The 21,892-nt window shown below is 35.7% G+C and overlaps 1 protein-coding gene and 1 pseudogene across 3 annotated transcripts in view; both read right to left on the reverse strand.

Annotated features, from left to right (window-relative positions):
• Positions 1-21,892, reverse strand: part of SNX2 (sorting nexin 2) — a 55,873-nt gene that overhangs the window by 13,211 nt on the left and 20,770 nt on the right. For both annotated transcript variants that reach the window (XM_032269187.1, XM_032269110.1), the window contains exons 5-11: positions 21,815-21,858; positions 19,793-19,934; positions 12,981-13,059; positions 4,691-4,766; positions 3,626-3,739; positions 3,279-3,372; positions 1,336-1,541 (exon numbers count right to left, since the gene is read on the reverse strand). In XM_032269187.1, coding sequence (XP_032125078.1) covers positions 1,336-1,541; positions 3,279-3,372; positions 3,626-3,739; positions 4,691-4,766; positions 12,981-13,059; positions 19,793-19,934; positions 21,815-21,858 — 755 coding nt within the window. The remainder of the gene's footprint in view (positions 1-1,335; positions 1,542-3,278; positions 3,373-3,625; positions 3,740-4,690; positions 4,767-12,980; positions 13,060-19,792; positions 19,935-21,814; positions 21,859-21,892) is intronic.
• LOC116543589 lies at positions 20,812-21,808 on the reverse strand (annotated as a pseudogene). The gene has a single exon (XR_004265632.1). The product of XR_004265632.1 is annotated as a 40S ribosomal protein S18 pseudogene (transcript).

The raw sequence follows: 21,892 nt of genomic DNA on the forward strand, positions 1-21,892 counted from the left end.
TATTGAAAAATTACCAACAGCACAAGGAATAACATTTAGAACATTAAATACAAGTAAAATTGGCAATTTTATCAAATAAGTAAAAGCACCATTCCAAATTGCTAAGAATGCTCTAGTAATAAATGTCACCAGTAGCTTGAGAACAGAACCATCAATAAATATGCTCATCGCAGATGAGTACTAACTTGATCACAGACTTTAGCTGAAAAAATTTTGCATAAGAAAGAAACAAGGTCTCATTAACTTTCTAGATGTTTAAATTCAAGGTAAAAGGTAAATACCCAGTACCCCCCCAAACCCCATAACTAATATCTATAACAATAATTCCAAGATCTTAAAGTATCTTCTGAAACATGATATATGGAGTAATGTTCAGTTTAGATTAACTGTCTGAATACTGGAGATATCTGTAGAATACTAATTTTTATTAACTGGATTACTTCCTCAACCATTCAGAAATTGGACTATTATATTTAAGTATTACCATTCAATAACACAATTTATGATCTAATAGAGTCCCATCTCATCTATAAACACATGGCGACTACACATTTGAGTATACGAACAGAAAGTCTTATTACATCCAAATTCATGATAAAGTCCCAGTTAAACATATTCACTGCTATGATCATTTCTGGTTTTATCCCACTCATTACACAGTCAGCTTTACTAACAATTATAGAGTCCAGTGAGTACTCTCAGTTAGTGTTAGAATGAGCAAATGAATGCTATCAGTTAGTTACAAACTTGTATAAGCAAATACATGAGTAAATGTGTAATGTTTTCTATCTTATCTATCATTCCTTAGACCTGTTAAAAACATTAATTCTGGCCGGGCGCGGTGGCTCACGCCTGTAATCCCAGCACTTTGGGAGGCCGAGGCGGGTGGATCACGAGGTCAAGAGATCGAGACCATCCTGGTCAACATGGTGAAACCCCGTCTCTACTAAAAATACAAAAAACATTAGCTGGGCATGGTGGCGCGTGCCTGTAATCCCAGCTACTCAGGAGGTTGAGGCAGGAGAATTGCCTGAACCCAGGAGGCGGAGGTTGCGGTGAGCTGAGATCGCGCCATTGCACTCCAGCCTGGGTAGCAAGAGTGAAACTCCGTCTCAAAAAAAAAAAAAAAAACAAAAAACAAAAAAAAAAACATTAATTCTGTCTATTGTACTGTGCAAGTCATAGGGAGGAAAGTATTAGGTTATGGATACTTATCTTGAAGCCATTTTATTTGTGCTAGTGTATGAGGAGTTTAGACAAATACATAACTAATAGGAAACAAAATGCTTTTTACAGCACATGAGAAAAGTGAGAAGAATGTAAGAAAGGGCTTACTTTCACTGCAGCAATAAGACGAATGTAGTCACTAAGTAGTTCTGAGAACATATAAAAGTCAGCAAAAGCTTGTTCTTGATGTAACTGGTCTATCTTCTCTTCAACCTCTGCAAGCTGAGACAAAGCTCTAGATAAAGCAGTATGATCCTCAGAATTACCTAACATGGCAGCACTTTTAGCAAAGGCAGCTGTGTTGGCTGAAAGTTCTGAAATAAAAAAAGTTTGTACTTTTAGTGTTCATTAGTAAAATCTAAAAATATTGTATTGATTTTTCAACTTTTCTGTAAATTTTACCTATTCACAAGTTGCTCAAATAATATTATAAATTAATTAACATGAAAAAATTAGACATTAAAATGCCTCAGGCATAAATGCCAAGTGCTCCGAGATCTACTGAAAACTAAGACAAATCACTGCTTATTTTCCAAGCGGATGAACTATGTTTAAATCATTTAATATAAAAATCTGCCTCTTCTTTATTCTCCCACAGTGTTTGATGTTTCTCTGTTCATTCTGAAAAATGAAATTTATTTTTAATATGAGAAGCACTGGCAATACTCACAATTGATTTATACATTTCTGGCCTTTAAACATTTGTCATTGAAAATAATGTCTGGGCCGGGCGCGGTGGCTCAAGCCTGTAATCCCAGCACTTTGGGAGGCCGAGGCGGGTGGATCACAAGGTCAAGAGATCGAGACCATCGCGGTCAATATGGTGAAACCCCGTCTCTACTAAAAAAACAAAAAATTAGCTGGGCATGGTGGCGTGTGCCTGTAATCCCAGCTACTCAGGAGGCCGAGGCAGGAGAATTGCCTGAACCCAGAAGACGGAGGTTGCGGTGAGCCGAGATTGCGCCATTGCCCTCCAGCCTGGGAAAAAAGAGAAAAACTCTTTCTCAAAAAAAAAAAAAAAAAAAAAAAAAAAAAATAATGTCTGTAATTTTTAATGAGAATATTATTTAGCTAATGGAACAAAGGTAAAATTATACATACAATTAACATAAATTTTATTGTCTTTTTCCTTTGCTGTATAACAATGCTCAGTAAAATATTAGAATTTCTAAAAAGATTTAGAATGTAATCATTTCAGATATTTCAAATAAAGAAAAGATGTTTACAGGCTGAATACTATCCACAGCCAACAATTACGTTGCCTGGAAATTGCTCTGTTGCTCTACGTTATGCAAAGTTCTCCAAAAGAGCCATAAAGCCCATTCCTGAAGAGATATATAATTCAAATGGCAAAAGCTGTTATAAACTACTTTCAATAAGTGTGTTAGTAAGTTTCTATAATTATCTTAATAAAATGTATCACTAGTAATGTTATATAGTATTTACTTATTAAATATTATGGACAATTGATACTTAAATCGCTGGATTCTTTAAAAATAAACCAAAAAACTATAATTTCACTATGGATTAAAATATTACAACTCAAATTTTCTATAAATTTTTAGAAAAACCAAATATTGTGGTTCAAAAATAAAGAAAATACTTCAAAGGATTTTACAGAAAGTAAAGGCACAAAACAAATACTTTCCAAAAAATTTTCAAAAAGCAATTTTCAAATCTCAAGTATTTTTATTACAATAAATTGCTAATTGATAAGATACCTTCATCCATTTAACTGTAACTTTACTTAACAAAGAGTTAATCAAGTGACCAAGTTTTAATCCAAAATTCAAATATAGTTTTCTTTGTTCTTGTTAGCTCACATCTGTACCAGTTAACAAATAGTTTTACAGGCTCATTATTTTTCTACTGCTAGATATTAGATCTAAATAGAACAAAAACTTTAAATAATAAAGTTGAAATAGAAAACATTCTCTTAAATGACTGTTTTCTCTCTTCTGCAATAACTTCAGAATATTTACATAAAATTTAAATAAAATATTTTAATTACTTTTATGGTGCTAACTACATAAGTAACAAGGCAAACAAACCTTTTCTATGACAGACCAAGGCTTCAACACTGGCATGAAGTTTCCTAAGTTGCTGATCCAGATTCTCAAATTGCTGCTGCTTTTCTTCAAACCACTAAGAAAAAAATGAAAAATGGAGCTAATTTAGAAAGAACAAACCATTGTAAATTAGGTTACCAATAGCAAGCTACATTCCTTGTTTTAAAGCAACAAATTAACCATGTATAACCATGGTGGCCAACTGATGTGGCTGAGAACTGAACTCAATAAGCAAATTAATATCCTATTTTCCACTTGTACAGCTTTAAAATGCAATTGTTGGGCTCATTAATTCATCTCATTATTCAAGTCGAAAAATCAGCTCTTACTGCATCCGATTCATTCATCTTGATTGTCATTTTGTTGACAGCGTCGGCAGCCTTGTTCACCATCCTCAATATTCCTGCTCCACTCAGAGCCTGTGTATTAACTGCTCTAGGCAGCTGGAATTGAATGACAAATAAGGGCAAACAAACTGGTTAAAAGCCTGGAGGTTTAACTGGGCACAAAAGTGATCCCCCTTTCTCTCCCCGCCACACACAAAAAATTTTAAAAAAGGAGGTTGTATTTTCTTCACTCTCCTACATTTCAATAGTGAGATCTAATTTCTCAAATATAGTACTTGTACATTCTCAAAGGAAAACTTAAAAAATAGACTTTCCATTTGCTTTTCTTCTGCACGTTTACATTTAGATGGAACAAACACCGTTTGTCAAAATATATTAAGAAATTGCCAGGTACCCTAACACTGGCCACCTGTTTGCTAACATAAATAAACTGTTTATAAGGAAAGAAGAAAGTCTTGAGAAAAATCTCCTTATGCTCAGTTAGCATTGTGTGATTTTGAGTTTTTAAAACATTCTGCAACTCAGTAAATTAAAAAAAAAAAACAAAAAAAAACTCAAACTACAACTCAAATTGTTCTTAGAAGCCCAAAATATACCAAACATTTCAAGTATAAAGAGCATCATGGTTATGATTTAGGCTCTTTCAAGTCACAAATTTGCATTTCAAAACCTTAAAAGGGATATCAGAATGAAGACAAGCAAATACACATTCAACATTCTTTCTCTAAAATGAAGTCTGAATAAACTTATTTCAACATGATGCCTGAGGAACAACTTAGGGCATTCAGAGTACTTGTAAACCATCCCCTTAAATCTTGTTTTAAGTGTTCAAGAAAGGGACTAACCATCCTATAAATATCAAAGCAAAGATTTTTTGCTACTAATTTAGCAAGATAATTAAAGGACTAAACAAAAAACAAACAAAAAAAACCACTGCTTTATTCCACCTATTGCTCCAATTATTTATTATATATGTAATCATGTAAAGTATTACAATGACAAATAAAGAGAACATTTATATATAAAAATTTAATATAGAAATAATACCTCTGAACTTTCCAAGAACTGCCTTAAATCAGGATCCTGTAGTAAAGTTGGATGTTTTACTGTTCTTTGAAGATACCTAGATTTAAGAGTAAAATTGCTCCTTTATCAGTAGCATCTTGAATTAGATTTTAACGAAGTGATAAAAAATAGAAATACTAGGAAAAAAGATGTCCTCAGCACCTCCTATTAGTCTATTCTCACTGTAATTACCTAGAATCTTACAGCAACTTAATAATTATAAAGGTTTTTGTTCATCTTTTGAAAATTGATATATCATGCAGTTTCCATAATTATGTAAAAAGAGAAATGGCAGGAGGTGGGAGTGGTGAGAGCAAACTTCTCACTGCAAAGTATTAATGTTGTAAAGGAGTATGTGAGTTTGTTGAATAATTTTATCTTTCTGTGGAGTCATTATGTTCTCAACTATAACTTTAGAGTTCTAAGAAACATACTAATATCACTATATATATTACACTCAACCAAGTTTTAAATTGCTATTATCACCAAAATAGGGAAGAGAGTCTACCAATATTTTTTTGCATGTCGGCATATTTAAATGATCACAATTAGTTTTGGTTCTCACTTGACAGGAACTAAATTTTCTTCAATATTTTCCCCATATCCCTTCAAAGGTATTTATTCAATATTTCTAAGGTTTTGTTATTTTTGGTGTCTTATTTAAATATGATACCATATAAAATCAAATAAATGAATACCACATAAAATGAATAAAAATGAAAAAGTTAGAAACACCACTATGAAATCAATTTCCCTTTATTAGAAAAGCTCAAATGTGCCTGTCAACCATAATAAATTACTAATCATGATTTCATAAAAATAAATAAGGTCAACTATTTGTGATTATCAATTAATCAACTAATCCTATTAAAAACAACTGTTATCTTCCCCCAGGTTAATAAATACATGCAGTAATATTTCAGCTATAATATTTTTACCTCACAATAACATTTATTTCTTTAGAATAAATGTAGTCAGTAATTTATTCTACCTTATTATAAGATTATAAAATATGCCTAAAATTAATGTTCCCAAAAAAGTGATAACCTTCTCTAACAGCAAATTCTATACATTGATCAAAATGACTATTTTATCAGTATTAAAATGTTAACTTCTGTTTTTATAAATTTAAATAAAATATACAGCATACTAAACTTCATTTTATGTCAGTAGTCCACATAAGAAATCATTATACTAGAACCGGAGCATTTAACAGATATCTGCAATACAATCTATGCTGTGGTTTAAAAAGATATTTGCTGCCTATATTATGAAGCCAAAAAAGGGATATAGCAAGAACACTAATCGTGCAGGTTTGAGAAATACTGGTGTTTTCCCACTTGAATTTGACTTACAATTTTAACACTGAAGTTTTCTCACAATATATGTTTTTTAGTTGTTTAGACTAAGTACTACTTGAAGGCAGTTTAAGTTGCTAATCTCAATGCATACAACAGCTGGATAATAGCAGGCCTTCAGATATTTGTAAAAATCAAACAAACAAAAATCCAAGAAAGACAAAACATCTAGTACCTAACCTCTAAGAAATATTCCAATATTTCAAACCTAAGTGGAAATATCTTGTATCATTTATACTCTAAAACAGCTTTCCAAAGTGAGTTCTGTAGAATACTGGTCTCACTTAATATTCATGAATAAGACGGATTCCATCATCAAGAAAGTTTGAAATATATATATTCCTGTCTTTAAAATTCATATCAAACCGCCTTTTATTAAGTGTTATGAGAACTCCTACAGAAAATAACCCTAGTTTAACTTTGTTAAACCCTATGTTAACAAAACTCAATTGACTATAGATTTTTTTCATTCTACTACATATTAGCATTCTGAAGAATCAATTTTGAAAATGATATTCCAGAAAAAGGACATAAAACTTTCCTTCTTAAGGGCAACATGAAATAAAGCACAACTGAAATATATATACATATATTTTTTAGTTTACACATGTCTCATATATAAGCTTATATGCCTTTACAAATATAAGGTTATATAATGTTGAAAGAAAAGAAACATAAAATGGATTTTAAAACAGTATTTATAAACATACACCAATTCAGAATTAAGACCAGAGATGGTTGTAATATAAAGGAAAGACACAGAATAAAAAGGGAAAATGAGAGTAAGAAGAAGATAGGAAAAGAGGTATGGAGAGAAACTGAAACACTGAAAAAAGAAATGAAAAACAAAGAAATTGATCAATATCACACCCAGTAAGAGATGGTGAAAGCAACAGAGTTACAAATATTTATCTTGCTTAAAATAAAACACAAGTGCACATAGTGGGAGAATAAAAAGGTAGAAACAGCCTGGGTCTTGGATGACACTGACTTTATTCAACAAATGCTGAGTTCTTACTACCTATTAAGTACTGTATTGAGTACAATACTTGGAATATATCAGCAAGCAAAAGAGACTGTTTCCTTCCGTGGTGAAGCTTACATTTAAGTACAAGATAGACAATAATCTATAAACATACATATTATAAAGTAGGTGACAAGGTGGTGGCAAAAGCTATGGGAAAAAAAGACAGAACAATGGGGTAAATGGAACCAAGTATTTAAGATGCGGTTGGTGGCAATATAAATATAACAGGTCAGAAGGAAGCCAATCGTTGGAATAGGCTTCACTTGAAAGGTGATATTTGAACACTTGAACTTGAACAAGGAATGAGTTAGCCAAGTAGATACCTAGGAGCAAAGCATTCTAGGTAGAGGGAGCAGGTAGTCGAAAAGACTGTAAGGTAGGAAAATGCCGGGGTGTTTGAGAAGCAGCCAAAAGGTTAGTTTGGCCTAAAGCAGAGTGAGTGATCAAGGAAGATATGAGATTGAATGGGTCACACAGTGAGTAGCGCAGGTTATATAGAGTCTTGTAGTCCATTATAAGGACTCTAGCTTTTATTGAGTAAAATGGGGGAATAGGGTTGGGGTGGGGAGGGGTTAATATGATCTGATTTATATTTTAGAATGACTACTGTAAGTTCTATATTAAATTAGAAGAGCCAAGAATGGAAGCAGAGACAAGAATTAGGAGGCTACTGCAGTTAATTAACACCTTTGGACTAAAAGTCAGTAGAATGGTAAGAAAAGGTTGTATTATCAGACATCAGAAAGAAGCAACAGAATTTCCTGATGAATTAGATATTCCTGAATTAGCTAATCGTTGCCTACTCTAAACTCTTTGATGTGAAAGAGTGAATTAGTTAATCTAAATTAACTGTTTAGGCTAGATGGGTTTTTAAATGCTTGAAATGAACACAATCCTGACACACTTAAACTTTGTTTATTTATTTGAGATGGAGTCTTGCTCTGTTGCCCAGGCCGGAGTGCAGTGGCAAAATCTTGGCTCACTGCAACCTCCATCCCTGAGGTTCAAGCAATTCTTCTGCCTTAGCCTCATAAGTAGCTGGGATTACAGGTCTGTGCCATTACGCCTGGCTAATGTTTTTTGTAGTTTTAGTAGAGTCGAGGTTTCACCATGTTGGTCAGGCTAGTCTTGAACTGCTGACCTCATGATCTACCTGCATCGGCCTCCCAAAGTCCTAGGGTTACAGGCATAAGCCACCGTGTCTGAGACGGAGTCTCACTCTGTTGCCAAACTGGAGTGCAGTGGCGCTATCTCAGCTCACTGCAACCTCTGCCTCCCTGGTTTAAGTGATTCTCCTGCCTCAGCCTTCAGAGTAGCTGGGACTACAGGTGCACATCATCATGCCCACCTAATTTTTTGTATTTTTAGTAGAGATAAGGTTTCCCCATGTTAGGCAGGATGGTCTCAATCTCTTGACTTCGTGATCTGCCCTCGGCCTCCCAAAGTGCTGGGATTACAGGGGTGAGCCACCACACCCAGCCTCACACTTACACTTCAAAGAGGAATGCATGTAAGTAATTTACCCAAGGTCACACAGAAAGTGTGTAGTGTTAGTTCAGGTTTCAATTAAAAAGGAATTCTAAATCTTGTACACTTGTTATCATGCTCTTAATTTCTCATTTTATATTTGCAGATGTGTATCCTTACCTATAAATACACTCAATATGATCTAAAGATGTGAAGCACTCTCAAGAAAACCAAGCAAGTGATGTTAGGGATACTCTTAATAGAATTAGTCTTTGCTTACTTTACTGAGTATGGCACAGGGGTATACTTGGGTATTTAAGCACTCCTTTTCTCTTCCTAACCTCTAATACCAGATATTTATCCTTTCATTCAAGATAGCCATCTGGATTATCTAAGTTTGAGCAAACAAATATGCAAATAAACATCATACTATTAAATAAAGTAATACAAAGAAAATACTTCCCTAACCCACAGATCGAGCTAGGTTGGGTATCTCACAGATGTACCCATTTGATGTTTAAAGTTTAAGAAATATCAGCCCATGGACACCGCTGAAAAAGCATCTTTAAAGTCTCTCTCCTCTCTGAGATCATGTCTAAGTCAGAGTCTCCTAAAGTGCTGGAACAGCTGAGGAAGCTCTTCATTGGAGGGTTGAGCTTTGAAACAACCAATGAGAGCCTGAGGGGCCATTCTGAGCAATGGGGAACGCTCACAGGCTGTGTGGTAATGAGAAATCCAAACACCAAGCGCTCCAGGGCCTTTGGGTTCCTCACGTATGCAACTGTGGAGGAGGTGGATGCAGCCATGAATGCAAGGCCACACAAAGTGGATGGAAGAGTTGTGGAATCAAAGAGAGCTGTCTCAAGAGAAGATTCTCAAAGACCAGGTGCCCACTTAACTGTGAAAAACATATTCATTGGTGGTATTAAGAAAGGCACTGAAGAACATCACCTAAGAGATTATTTTGAACAGTATGGAAAAATTGAAGTGATTGAAATCATGACTGACCGAGGCAGTGGCAAGAAAAGGGGCTTTGTCTTTGTAACCTTTGACGACCATGACTCCGTGGATAAGAACGTCATTCAGAAATACCATACTGTGAATGGACACAACTGTGAAGTTAGGAAAGCCCTGTCAAAGCAAGAGATGGCTAGTGCTTCATCCAGCCAAAGAGGTGAAAGTGGTTCTGGAAACTTTGGTGGTGGTCATGGAGGTGGTTTCAGTGGGAATGACAACTTTGATCGTGGAGGAAGCTTCAGTGGTCGTGGTGGCTTTGGTGGCAGCTGTGGTGGTGGTGGATATGGTGGCAGTGGGGATGGCTATAATGGATTTGGTAATGATGGAGGCAATTTTGGAGGTGGCGGAAGCTACAATGATTTTGGCAGTTACAACAATCAGTCTTCAAATTTTGGACCCATGAAGGGAGGAAACTTTGGAAGCAGAAGCTCTGGCCCCTATGGTGGGTGGCGGCCAATACTTTGCCAAACCACGAGACCAAGGTGGCTATGGCAGTTCCAGTAGCAGCAGTAGCTATGGCAGTGGCAGAAGATTTTAATTAGGAAGAAAAGCTTAGCAGGAGGGGAGAGCCAGAGAAGTGACAGGGAAGCTACAGGTTACAACAGATTTGTGAACTCAGCCAAGCACAGTGGTGGCAGGGCCTAGCTGCTACAAAGAAGACATGATCTAGACAAATACTCATGTGTATGGGCAAAAAACTTGAGGACTGTATTTGTAACTAATTGTATAACAGGTTATTTTAGTTTCTGTTCTGTGGAAAATGAAAAGCATTCCAACAAAGGGTTTTAATGCAAGTTTGTTTTTTTTTTTTGCACCCATGCTGTTGACTGCTAAATATAATAGTCTGATCGTGATGCTGAATAAATGAAAAAAAAAAAAAAAAAAAAAAAAAAAAAAAAAAAAACAGGGGGCAGGGAGAAAAAAAAAAAAAAAAAACACAGAAAAATCACTTTAGAAAAGCTGGTTATATGAAAGGGTAAGAAAAATGCAGTTTTAAAATCCTGTATGGATTAAAAAATAAATGTGTACAGGAAATTTGGCTTGGATAGAAAAATTAAGATTAGATTAAAAGAAATCATTCCAGTTCCTTTCCTTCCCTTCTATAATCTTTATGCCTATATTGTCTTTAGCGATTTTTTTCTAATTGAAAATGAACTTTTCCCTCATACTATACCGTTTCTTTCTTTTTTTCACTATTGCAAATTCCACTATGGTAGCATTTAACAAGTAACATTTATCAGTAAACAAAGTGCCTTTATACACATACTGGGGTCAAGTTTCAATATCCCTTAAAACTCTCCTCAACATTTCATACTACATGAAGGTATGGTAAGTACTATGCAATGCAGTCAAGTTAGAAGAAAGATAAATGTAGAATCAAATTATATGTCCTTGGTACAATAAATCTTCATTAAGTTCCTTATCAAGCATGCCATCTGAAATACTTCAAATTTGCTCATAGAAAAATAAGACTTGAAAGGTCTCTCAAAGGGTCATGGTTACATTTTCAGGAAAGACTAAGCAAAATCAAGGCAGACCATTATCTACCTTTATTCTTAAAAATATTCAGTCTATGGCCTCTCCTACGATAGAATCAATTCAAATGCCTACTCTAAATTTCTCTTGATGCAATTTAAATCCTTTTTATGGGTAACTGAATTCTCACAGACATAATCCCATCTTTAAGTCTTCTCAAATATAAGATTTTAAACTGCATATTCTTTAGCTTTTCTTAAATTGTTCAAATCTAACTTCTCTGTGGCATTTGTCTTAAAATTTAAACAATTTATTACTGAAAACCAGAAATAAGTTGCCTTGAAATAGTTTTTCACAAATTATAAAAAAAAAAATTGTGACCTAGAGAAATAGATACCATCCCCAACACCTGTCCTACCCGCCCTAACCATTGATTTTAAGCCAGAGAAAAATAAAGAACAGGGGGCCGGGTGAGGTGGCTCACGCTGGTAATCTCAGCACTTTGGGAGACTGAGGCAGGTAGATACCTGAGGTCAGAAGTTGGGAGACCAGCCTGCCCAACATGGAGAAACATCGTGTCTACTAAAAATACAAAATTAGCCGAGTGTCTCGTCTCGAAAAAACACAAAAATAGACAATACATAAGTGAATGAACGTGGCTGTGTTCCAATAAAACTTTATAAAAAGAAAAAAAATAAAGGAAAATAAAGAACAAACAATGAAATTAGAAAGTTTCAAGCCAAGGTAACTACCAACTTGTATCTTAAATGCTAGGATTTAAGATTATTTAAATTTGTTTTCTCATTTTTTCAAGAATAAATTTTTAAGATTATGAAAGTGGGATTCTTCCCATCCTCCCATCCATTCTCCTTTTAGTCTGCCTCAATGAAGATAAGTCTTCAAAGCTATAGGAAATGTGTAGAGTCAAGTACTCTAAAGGAAAACAGAGCATATATTTTAGTCTTTAAGTATAGTCCCTCGTTATCAGTAGGGGATGGGTTCCAGGACATCCTACGGATACCAAAATCTGCAAATGTTCAAATTCCTGATATAAGATGGTGTAGTGTTCACATAATAACCTATGCACATACTCTTATGCTTTAAGTCACTTCTAGACTACTTACAATACTTAACATAATGAAAATACTATGAGAACAGTTCTTAAACTGTATTGTTTAGACAATAATGACCAAAAACATATGTGCATGTTTAGTACAGATGTAATTATTTTTTTCAAGCATTTTCCATCCACAGCTAGTTGAATGCACAAATGAGGAACCCACAGATATGGAGGGCCAACTGTATACAGTCAACTCAAGCAAAGACTAATACTTTTGTACATTTAAGTGAAAATCAAGTATACAAAAATGAGCAGGTACAAACTGTACTTCTCATTGTATTTAATAATGTTCTTACCAAGTAACTCATCAGAAAAACTAGATGACCTATAATTAGCTATACCATCCAACACAGTACATGAACGTGGTATAACTTCTTAGAAACCTAAATAATACCAAAGTGGATTATTTTTATTCACGTATTTTTATCTTTCTTCCCATTCACAATTTCCATGTTTCCCAAGTTTAGCAGTTTCTTAGTACTCTTGGTGACTACCTATGATATAATTCTATCCCCAACTAATTCATGTCTTTATATGTTTTCTATAAAATGCTCCTGCTTGTAACATATAATAGAAAAACAGGTGTTATTTTGTTAGACTACTAATAATTAATAAAAATAGAACAAATATACAGTATTTTCTTGAAAGAAGTAATTTTCTTGAAAAAGTTTAAATAAGTTTTAAGAGCCATCAAGTGGTACTTTGGAAAAAATGCAATCATTAAAACACAGTTGTGCCATATAATGGAATTACATTTAAAGTAAAGTACAAACATGACAGTAATAAAGTATAGCAGTCTAGAATTACCTTTCAAGAGCTGCTCTCCGTTTTTCTACAAATTCAGTGGATGATGAGTCTTCTTTACCCACTTTGACCTTGGTCATCCCTTTGAAGAAGTTGAATGAGATTCATGATGACTTTCTATTGCTGTGAAAGTCTACTATAATCATTTCTTGACAATTTAAAATATACTCAAAATTTGAACTTAACAAACAAAGCCCTAAACTTGTAACTGGTATCTTATTTAAGAAGCAAAAACATTTTGAGGAATTAAATCTCATGATGTGTTAACATCTTTACTTGGTAAATACTTAAAACATGAGAGATGTACAGGAGTTCTTGTAGAAAAAAGAAAAAAAAAATGAGAAAACAGATAAAATCTTTAGTTTTCTGACCCATACTGCTTTTGTTTACAGAAAAGCTTACACCAAAAAGATCCCTTATCTGTTGTATTTTACACTCTGGGTAAATTAAAATGTGTTTCCAACCCAATATACATAATGGGATTTCAAATCAATAAGTTTAAGTTCAATTAACATTTTCATTTCTTATGAGCAATAATTAAAATTCTTTACTTTAGGATGACAAAAATAAAAGTAAATGTAATCCATGAATTTGTTATGTTTTCCCTCCTGCAGACTCTAAGAGCATGTTCTTTTTTTTTTTTTTTTGAGATGGAGTTTCACTCTTGTTACCCAGGCTGGAGTGCAATGGCGCGATCTTGGCTCACCGCAACCTCCGCCTCCTGGGTTCAGGCAATTCTCCTGTCTCAGCCTCCTGAGTAGCTGGGATTACAGGCACGCGCCACCATGCCCAGCTAATTTTTTGTAGTTTTTAGTAGAGACGAGGTTTCACCGTGTTGACCAGGATGGTCTCGATCTCTTGACCTTGTGATCACCCGCCTCAGTCTCCCAAAGTGCTGAGATTACAGGCGTGAGCCACCGCGCCTGGCCGAGCATATTCTTGTTTACTTATCATAGCTGGTTTTATAATGGATGAAAGAAAAAGCTCTTTCACAGTCATTTACAACTTCAGATTTAAAAAATAAGTCATGTTAATTATTTCTGTATGGGCGATTTAAATTTTAGACTCCAGATTTTTCTCTTTTATTCCCCCGTTTTTTTCCCTTTCAAAAATGTCTTCTGCGGAAACAAAATACTGATATATGCTACAATATGAAAGAACCCTGAAAATATGATGCTAAGTGGAAGAAATTTGTCACAAAAAAATAATCTATTGTATGATCCCCTTTACATGAAATGTCAAGAATAGGTAAATCTCTAGAGAAAGAAAGCACATTAGTGCTTGCCTGAGGCTGGGGAGAATAAGGACATTAGGGGATGATGGCTAAGGGATCCCGGATTCCTTTTTGGGGTAATATAAATACTCTAAAATTGACTGTGGTAATGTATTTACAACTCCTAATATATTAAAAGCCAGTACATTGGATACCATTTATTTTTCTTCTTCAAAACACGGTCTCTCCCTGTCACCTAGGCTGGAGTGCAGTGGCATAATCATGGCTCACTGCAGACTCAATATCCCAGGCTCAAGCAGTCCTTCTACTTCAGCTTCCTGAGTAGCTGGGACCACCGGCACACGCCACTACACCCAGCTAATTCTTTGTAGAGACAAGGTTTTGCTATGTTGCCTAGGCTGGTCTCATACCCCTGTGCTCAAGCAATCCGACTACCTCAGCCTCCCAAAGTGCTGGGATTACAGGCATGTGCCACCACACCCGACCTAGACACTTTAAATGGATATAATATGGTATATAATTTATATTCCAATAAAGCCTTTTAAAAATGGGTTATATAAAACCATACAATTTTTCAGTTTGGTACATCTTTAGTTTGTTACATTAATTATCACCTAATAATGTTTTGTTTAACAAAATTCCAATGAAATACAGTGGCTTGAAAAGGAAAACTTAGACACCTAAAATTACCTCTGACTGAACTACTGGATATGGGATGTGAATTGTTTCACAAACTATTTTCCTGAAAAAAATTTCACCATTGGGTAATTCTTCACTGAAGTTAAAGACCTTCTATCTACTCTACTTTTTAGAAGTAATTGTTAAGGGACATAGTGACCAATAAAATAAAAAAAAAAACCAAACAACCTATCCTAACCAGTTAACTTTTAATACTTTTCAACTTTGTTGTTCTTTTCTAACAGTTTACATGAAATAGTGTTCTTAAGTCAACTAGGGTCCTACCAAAGTAGTAACAGTTATGTGTTCATGAACGCTCTTCTCCCTTCAGTGGCAGTTATAAAGCTTCCCAGGAAAGAGAAGTACGACTCTTTTTCCATACCCCTCGGCTGTAAGTGTAAGTTACTTGAAAACCACCAGCTATGTAATTAGAAGTTCAAAGATCAAGTTGTCACCCACCTTTAATAACTGTTCAAGACTTTACCATACTTGGAGGAAACTGTTTTGCTTGGCTTCATATTCCTATTTGACTACATTTATTTTTCCTGATAATTTCTCTCTATATAAACTGTATTACATATAGTTGCCTGAAATCCTTTTTGGAATGGTGGTGTATATTTATAAGTTTTAAACAATTTAATCCACATTAAATTTGTTCCAGTTGGGTTTGGTGGCTCATTCTTGTAATTTCAACAGTTTGGGACTGAACCAAACCTGCAGGGCAGGGGGAATGGTTTAAGCCCAGGAATTTGAGACTAGCCTGGGCAATACAGTGAGATCCTATCTCTAAAAAATAAAAAATTAGCTGGGCATGGTGGCATACCTGTAGTCCCAGCTACTACAAGAACAAAATAAATTTTGTTCTTGCTCTTATAACCAGGCTGGAGTGCACTGGCTTGATCATAGTTTACTGCAGCCTCAAACTCCTCAGCTCAAAGGATTCTCTTACCTCTGCCTCCTGAGTAGCTAGGGCCACAGGTGCATGTCACCATGCCCAGCTAATCTGTCAATTTTTTTTGTAGAGATGGGGTCTTACTATGTTGACCAGACTTAAGTGTATTTTAGATTACTCTACAATAACATAGCATTATGTTATTTTTAAAAATTGAAAAGTTTTCCATTTCAGCTAAAAAATTCAAGCAAACTATAATTGTATTGAAATAACCATAATGAAATTAGGATACAGAATAGAAGAATATTCAGAGTGATTAAAAGTAAAGGGTCTGGAGATAGCCTACATTCAAAGATCAGCTCTGTCACTTAGTTCAATGACTTGGGGCACGTTACATAACCTTGATTAACCTTTGTTTCCTTGCCCATTAAATAAAGATAATAAGTTAACCTCATAAACTTGTTGTGAGGATCAACTGATAGAATGCACATATGCACATAAAGTACTTAACACAGTACATTAGCACAGTAAGCATTCAGTGAATGTTAGTTATTCCTATGCTTTAACCCAGGAGTCCCCAAACCCTAGGTCATGAACCAGTACTGGTCCATGACCTGTTAGGAAGTGGGCTACACAGCAGGAGATGAGCTATGCTTCCTGTCATATCAGCAGTGGCATTAGACTCTCATACGAGTGTGAACCCTATGAACTGGGCATGTAAGGGATCTAGGTTGTGTGCTCCTCATGAGAATACAGTGCCTGATGATCTGAGGTGGAACAGTTTCATCCTGAATCCATGCCCTACCCCAACCCCATCTGTAGAAAAATTGTCTTCCATGAAACCTGTTCCTGGTGCTAAAAAGGTTGGGGACCACTGCTTTAATGGATAGTTTTGTAACAGGCTAGCTTGGTCATTTAACATAAACATAACTGTGTCACTGTCCCCTATTAACATCTGGAGCCAGTCAGAATCAGTAATAGAAAAGGATGCTCTTAGGATTTAGTTTCTAACTTCTACTTTGAATTTACATGCGGTATTTATTATATTGCAATAATTCATGGAATGCTGAAGATTATTAAGGCAGAAAATCAGTTGGAAACATGATCTTAGGCATGAAAATTTAGTTTTTAAGTTTTTTGGTCAACATGTAAGGATTAACTAGCATATACAGCTATCAAAATGAGATAAAATAATATATTGTTTTACCTCTTTTGGTATGTAAAAATGTTGCATGATGAAGTCAAAAAAAGACGTTAATAATCCTAGGGGGGATTCAGAGACCCTTAAGGGAGGTAGGTGGGTGGGCACAAAGTCTATTTCATAATATTAAGCTATTTGTTTTTTTTTTTACTCGCATTATTTCATGAATGTTCAGTGTAGTTTTACAAAGGTAATATGATGTGTTATTTCAAAACAAATTGAGTACAGAAGCAGATACAAGAATACAATTATCCTCTATTAAGCCAGAAATTAAAAAGATTTCCAAAAAGGTAGAATAAAAGAAAGCAAGACACTCTCATCATTAAATTTGTCTTACAGCATTTATTTCACAAAATGTTTCACACATAATAAATTTATTGTTATTTTTAAATGAATTATTAAAAATACGTTTTCAAAGGAATTGTCCATAAATACAGCCCACATAAGCAAAAACTCTTTAGGGTGCTCAATAAATTTTAAGAACACAAAAAAGGTCTTGAAAGACCAAAAAGTTAAAGAACCACTCAGCGCAATTTTTGAATTATAAAAAAAAGAATATAACAAATGCATATAAATACGTTAGGTGTTGAAACCATAACAGGTACGAGTAACATTGCTTTTTAAACCTAATGTTTAAAAAGGTAAAAACAATAATTTAAAAATCCGCAAAATTTGGCTGAGCATGACGGCTCCGGTCTGTAATCCCACCCCTTTGGGAGGCCAGGCAGGAGGACTGGTTGGGGCTAGGAGTTTGAGACCAGCTTGTGGGGGAAAAAAAAAAAAAAAAAAAATCAGAAAAAAAAAAATTTTTTTTTTTGGTACGGAATCTTTTTCGGTTGCCCAGCCTGGAGTGCAATGGCACAATCTTAGCTCACTGCAACTTCCACCTCCCGGTTCAAGTGATTCTCTGGCCTCAGCCTCCCAGTAGCTGGGTTACAGGCTTCAGCCACTATGCTTGGCTAATTTTTGTATTTTTGTAGAGACAGCAGGTGTTTCACTATGTTGGCCAGGCTGGTCTCAAACTCCTGATCTCAGGTGATCTGCCTATCTCGGCCTCCCAAAGTGCTGGGATTACAGCCATGAGCCACAGTGCACAGCTAGCAGAATTCATTTTAAAAATCTTTCATGCCAGGTGTCATGGCTCACACCTATAATCCCAGCACTTTGGGGGGCCGAGGCAGGCAGATCATGAGGTCAAGAGATGGACACCACCCTAGCCAACATGGTGAAACCCTGTCTCTACTCAAAATGCAAAAATTAGCACATGCCTATAGTCCCAGCTACATGGGAGGCTGAATTGCTTGAACCCAGGGAGGGAGGGGAAGTGGAAGTTGCAATGAGCCAAGATTGTGCCACTGCACTCCAGCAGTAATGGAGCGAGACTCCGTCAAAAAAAAAAAAAAAAAAAAAAAAAAATCTTTCAGATTGGCCAAGCGAGGTGGCTCACTCCTGTAATCCCAGCACTTTGGGAGGCTGAGGTAGGAGGAGCGCTGTCAAGGCAAGAGGATCACCTGAGGTTGGGGGTTCAAGACCAGCCTGGCCAACATGATGAAACGTCATCTCTACTAAAAATACAAAAATTAGCTGTGTGTGGTGGCATGTGCCTATAATCCCAGCTACTCAGGAGGCTGAGACAGGAGAATCACTTGAACCTGGGAGGCAGAGGTTGCAGTGAGCCAAGATCAAGCCACTTGTACTCCAGCCTGGGCAACAGAGTAAGACTTTGTCTCAAAAAAGAAAAAGAAAAAAAGAAAAAACTTTCAGATTAATCTAAGTATAAATAAAAGTAATGGTAGTGCTCACTTCAGCAGCACATGTACTAAAATTGTGAACAATACAGAGAAGAAAATTAAAGGAAAAAAAAAGGAAAAGGTAAATAAAAACCTACGACTGAAAAAGCGTTGAATAAAATACTACAAAATTTTGAGAGACGACAGATGTCTTTTAATGGTGGGACTATAGAAGTATCCTCCTCTTTTGTAGTTTTCTGCATTTTCTTAACTAAATCTTTATTGCTTATAGAAGTAGAAATGTTTTTAAACTTTAAATTGAGGTACAAAGTGAGCTAAGATGAGTTTAAACAGTTCTTATATGAGCCAAGGTTAGTGTATACCTGAGGTTAGTTAAACACCTCCATCCCTTGGAAAAATGTTAACATATTAATAATATTAAGTATTATCTGATTGTCATTCAGTAAAACAGTAATCTAATGACCTGAAAGGTTAGGGTTTCAAACTGCTTTTAACTTGGTAAATTTCAACCCAATATTTTTTTTTTTTTTTGAGACAGATTCTCACTCTGTTACCCATGCTGGAGTGCAGTGGCATGATCTCAGCTCACTGCAACCTCTGCCTCCTGAGTTCAAGTGATTCTACTGCCTCAGTCCCCTGAGTAGCTGGCATTACTGGCATGTGTCACCATGCCTGGCCAATTTTTGTATTTTACTAGAGACAGGAGTTTTACCATGTTGGCCAGGCTGGTCTCAAACTCCTAACCTCAAGTGATCGTCCCACCTTGGCCTCTCAAAGTGCTGAGATTACAGGTGTGAGCCACCATACCTGGTTTAACCCAATATTTAACATTATTGTATTACTTAAATAAAAATCCTCAGGTATTAGAAAATAAAACTATTATCTATACATTCTTCAATCCATGCATGATTAGTATAAATGAAACATTTAAATTCAATTATCTCTACACATTATAAAATGTCTCATAATCAGTGAATGATTATGAAATCCACAAATCCATACAGTTAAAACTGAACTAGTAACAGTAACAAAAATTAATTTTTGAAAATTTGTGCTTACCTACTATACTCTTTTCTGGAGCTGGTGGCACAATATAACCAATGTGTAAATACTTGCTTGCCAATTTGCTGTGCAAACCAAGAAAGTCGCTGAATCTTCTTTTCACTGAAAATTCACTCTTACTGAACATGGAAAGAGATGTCTACAAGTGAAGAAGTATTTCAAGTTTTGAATAGTAAGCACTATTTCACCAGTTAATGTTATACATAATTGTGAGCACACACATATATCTACCTTGCAAAAGAATGCAGAGTATCTAATTAGTGTGGTATAGAGATTTTAAACTAAAAAAATATAAATCATAGATGTATTTTACAGAAACTTAATAGGACAAAAAAGTATTTGCATTATTTTATCTTAACTGATCTTATTCACACTCTATGCTAAAAATTCTTAAATATTTACATTGGGGCCAGATATCTTTGAAAGCTTCAGTCCAATATATCCAAATACCTCTCCACTTAAATCTCATTGGCATTTCAAACTCACCATACTTCCCCCTGCTGAAACACAAGTTCTATAAGACACCACCCTTGTCTGTATTGTTTACTACTATAACCTAGTGCTTGCAATAAAGCTTGACACCATGGTAGGTGTTTAATGAATATTTACCCTATGAATTAACAACTGTCATCCCTACTCTCACTATGTTCCTGCCTGTGTTGCCTTTCTCCGTGGATAACTCTCACAGTTGCAAAGTCCCTCTAGTCAGTAACAGGCATCCCTCTCCTTCCTCACCCCTTATATCCAAGTCCTGTCAATTCTACCTCCTACATTAACTCAAGAAGCCAGTTATTTTGCTCATCTCCAGGACCATTTTCTTAATATAAAGTATTACAGCTCATAGCTAGAATTGCTGTGAAAGACACTCTCTTTTAAGATTTGAAGGTCTACAATCCTTTAATCATTACAGTGTCCTTTTAACTGGAAATTCTGTTCTCTATTTTGACCCTGCCAATTCACGCTGAGGCCAAAGAAATCTTTCTAAAACAAAAACCTAATTGTGCCACACTCTTTTATTTTTTTTTGGGTATATAAACTATTTATTAACAGACAAGGCCTAAAGACTTATTTCTTCTTGGATACAGCCATGGCATCCAGTGGTCTTGGTGTGCTGGCCTCGGACACGAAGGTCCCAGAAGTGGCGAAGCCCTCTATGGGCCAGAATCTTCTTCAGTCGTTCCAGGTCTTCACGGAGCTTGTTGTCCAGACCACTGGCAAGGACCTGGCTATATTTTCCATCCTTTACATCCTTTTGTCTGTTCAAGAACAAGTCTGGGATCTTGTACTGGCGTGGATTCTGCACAATGGTGATCACATGTTCCACCTCATCCTCAGTGAGTTGTCCCGCCCTCTTGGTGAGGTTAATGTCTGCTTTCTTCAACACCACATGAGCGTATCTTCAGCCCACACCCTTAATGGCAGTGATGGCAAAAGCTATTTTCTACCGCACATCGATGTTGGTGTTGAGTACTTGCAAAATATGCTGGAACTTTTCAGGGATCACTAGAGACATGGCGGCAGCACAAGCAGCAGCGTGTAGGCCTCCTGTGGAAGCTTTGAACTTCTTTAATGGCTCTCCATTATACTTGGGATGACGCCAAACTCCTTAAAATGTGGCTGCTCATTATAGACAAAGGCTTACTGCCAAACAATTCAATCTTGCATCACTTCTTAGAGATTCTAGAAAGCATAATGCTTTCTTGACTTTTGGCTTTTGCACAAGCAAATTCCTCACCTGGAACACGCATTCTTCTTCTTCCCCCTCTCCTCCCCTATCATTTCCCACACCTACGTCTTGGCTTAGGCATCCTGAGGTATAAATTAGGTCCCATCCTGCATACTCTCACTGAACACTCTACATATCAAACTACTTACAACTCGTTGTAATCACTTCTTGGCAATCTTTATTATGTGGTAACCTTTATAAAGACAGGGATCACTTCTACCTTAATCATAGCCATATCCTCATACTACACATAGTGAGGGCTCAATATTTTTTTTAAAAGCACAGAAGCTCACCTTTGTTGTTACTCTATATGCCATATAGGCATTCATGCCATCACCTACAAAAAAAGTCAAACACTGCTATTAAAATCA

The sequence above is a fragment of the Sapajus apella genome, unplaced genomic scaffold, assembly GCF_009761245.1.
Source record: "Sapajus apella isolate SASKATOON/1434 unplaced genomic scaffold, GSC_monkey_1.0 scaffold1, whole genome shotgun sequence".
Classification (NCBI taxonomy): domain Eukaryota; kingdom Metazoa; phylum Chordata; class Mammalia; order Primates; family Cebidae; genus Sapajus; species Sapajus apella.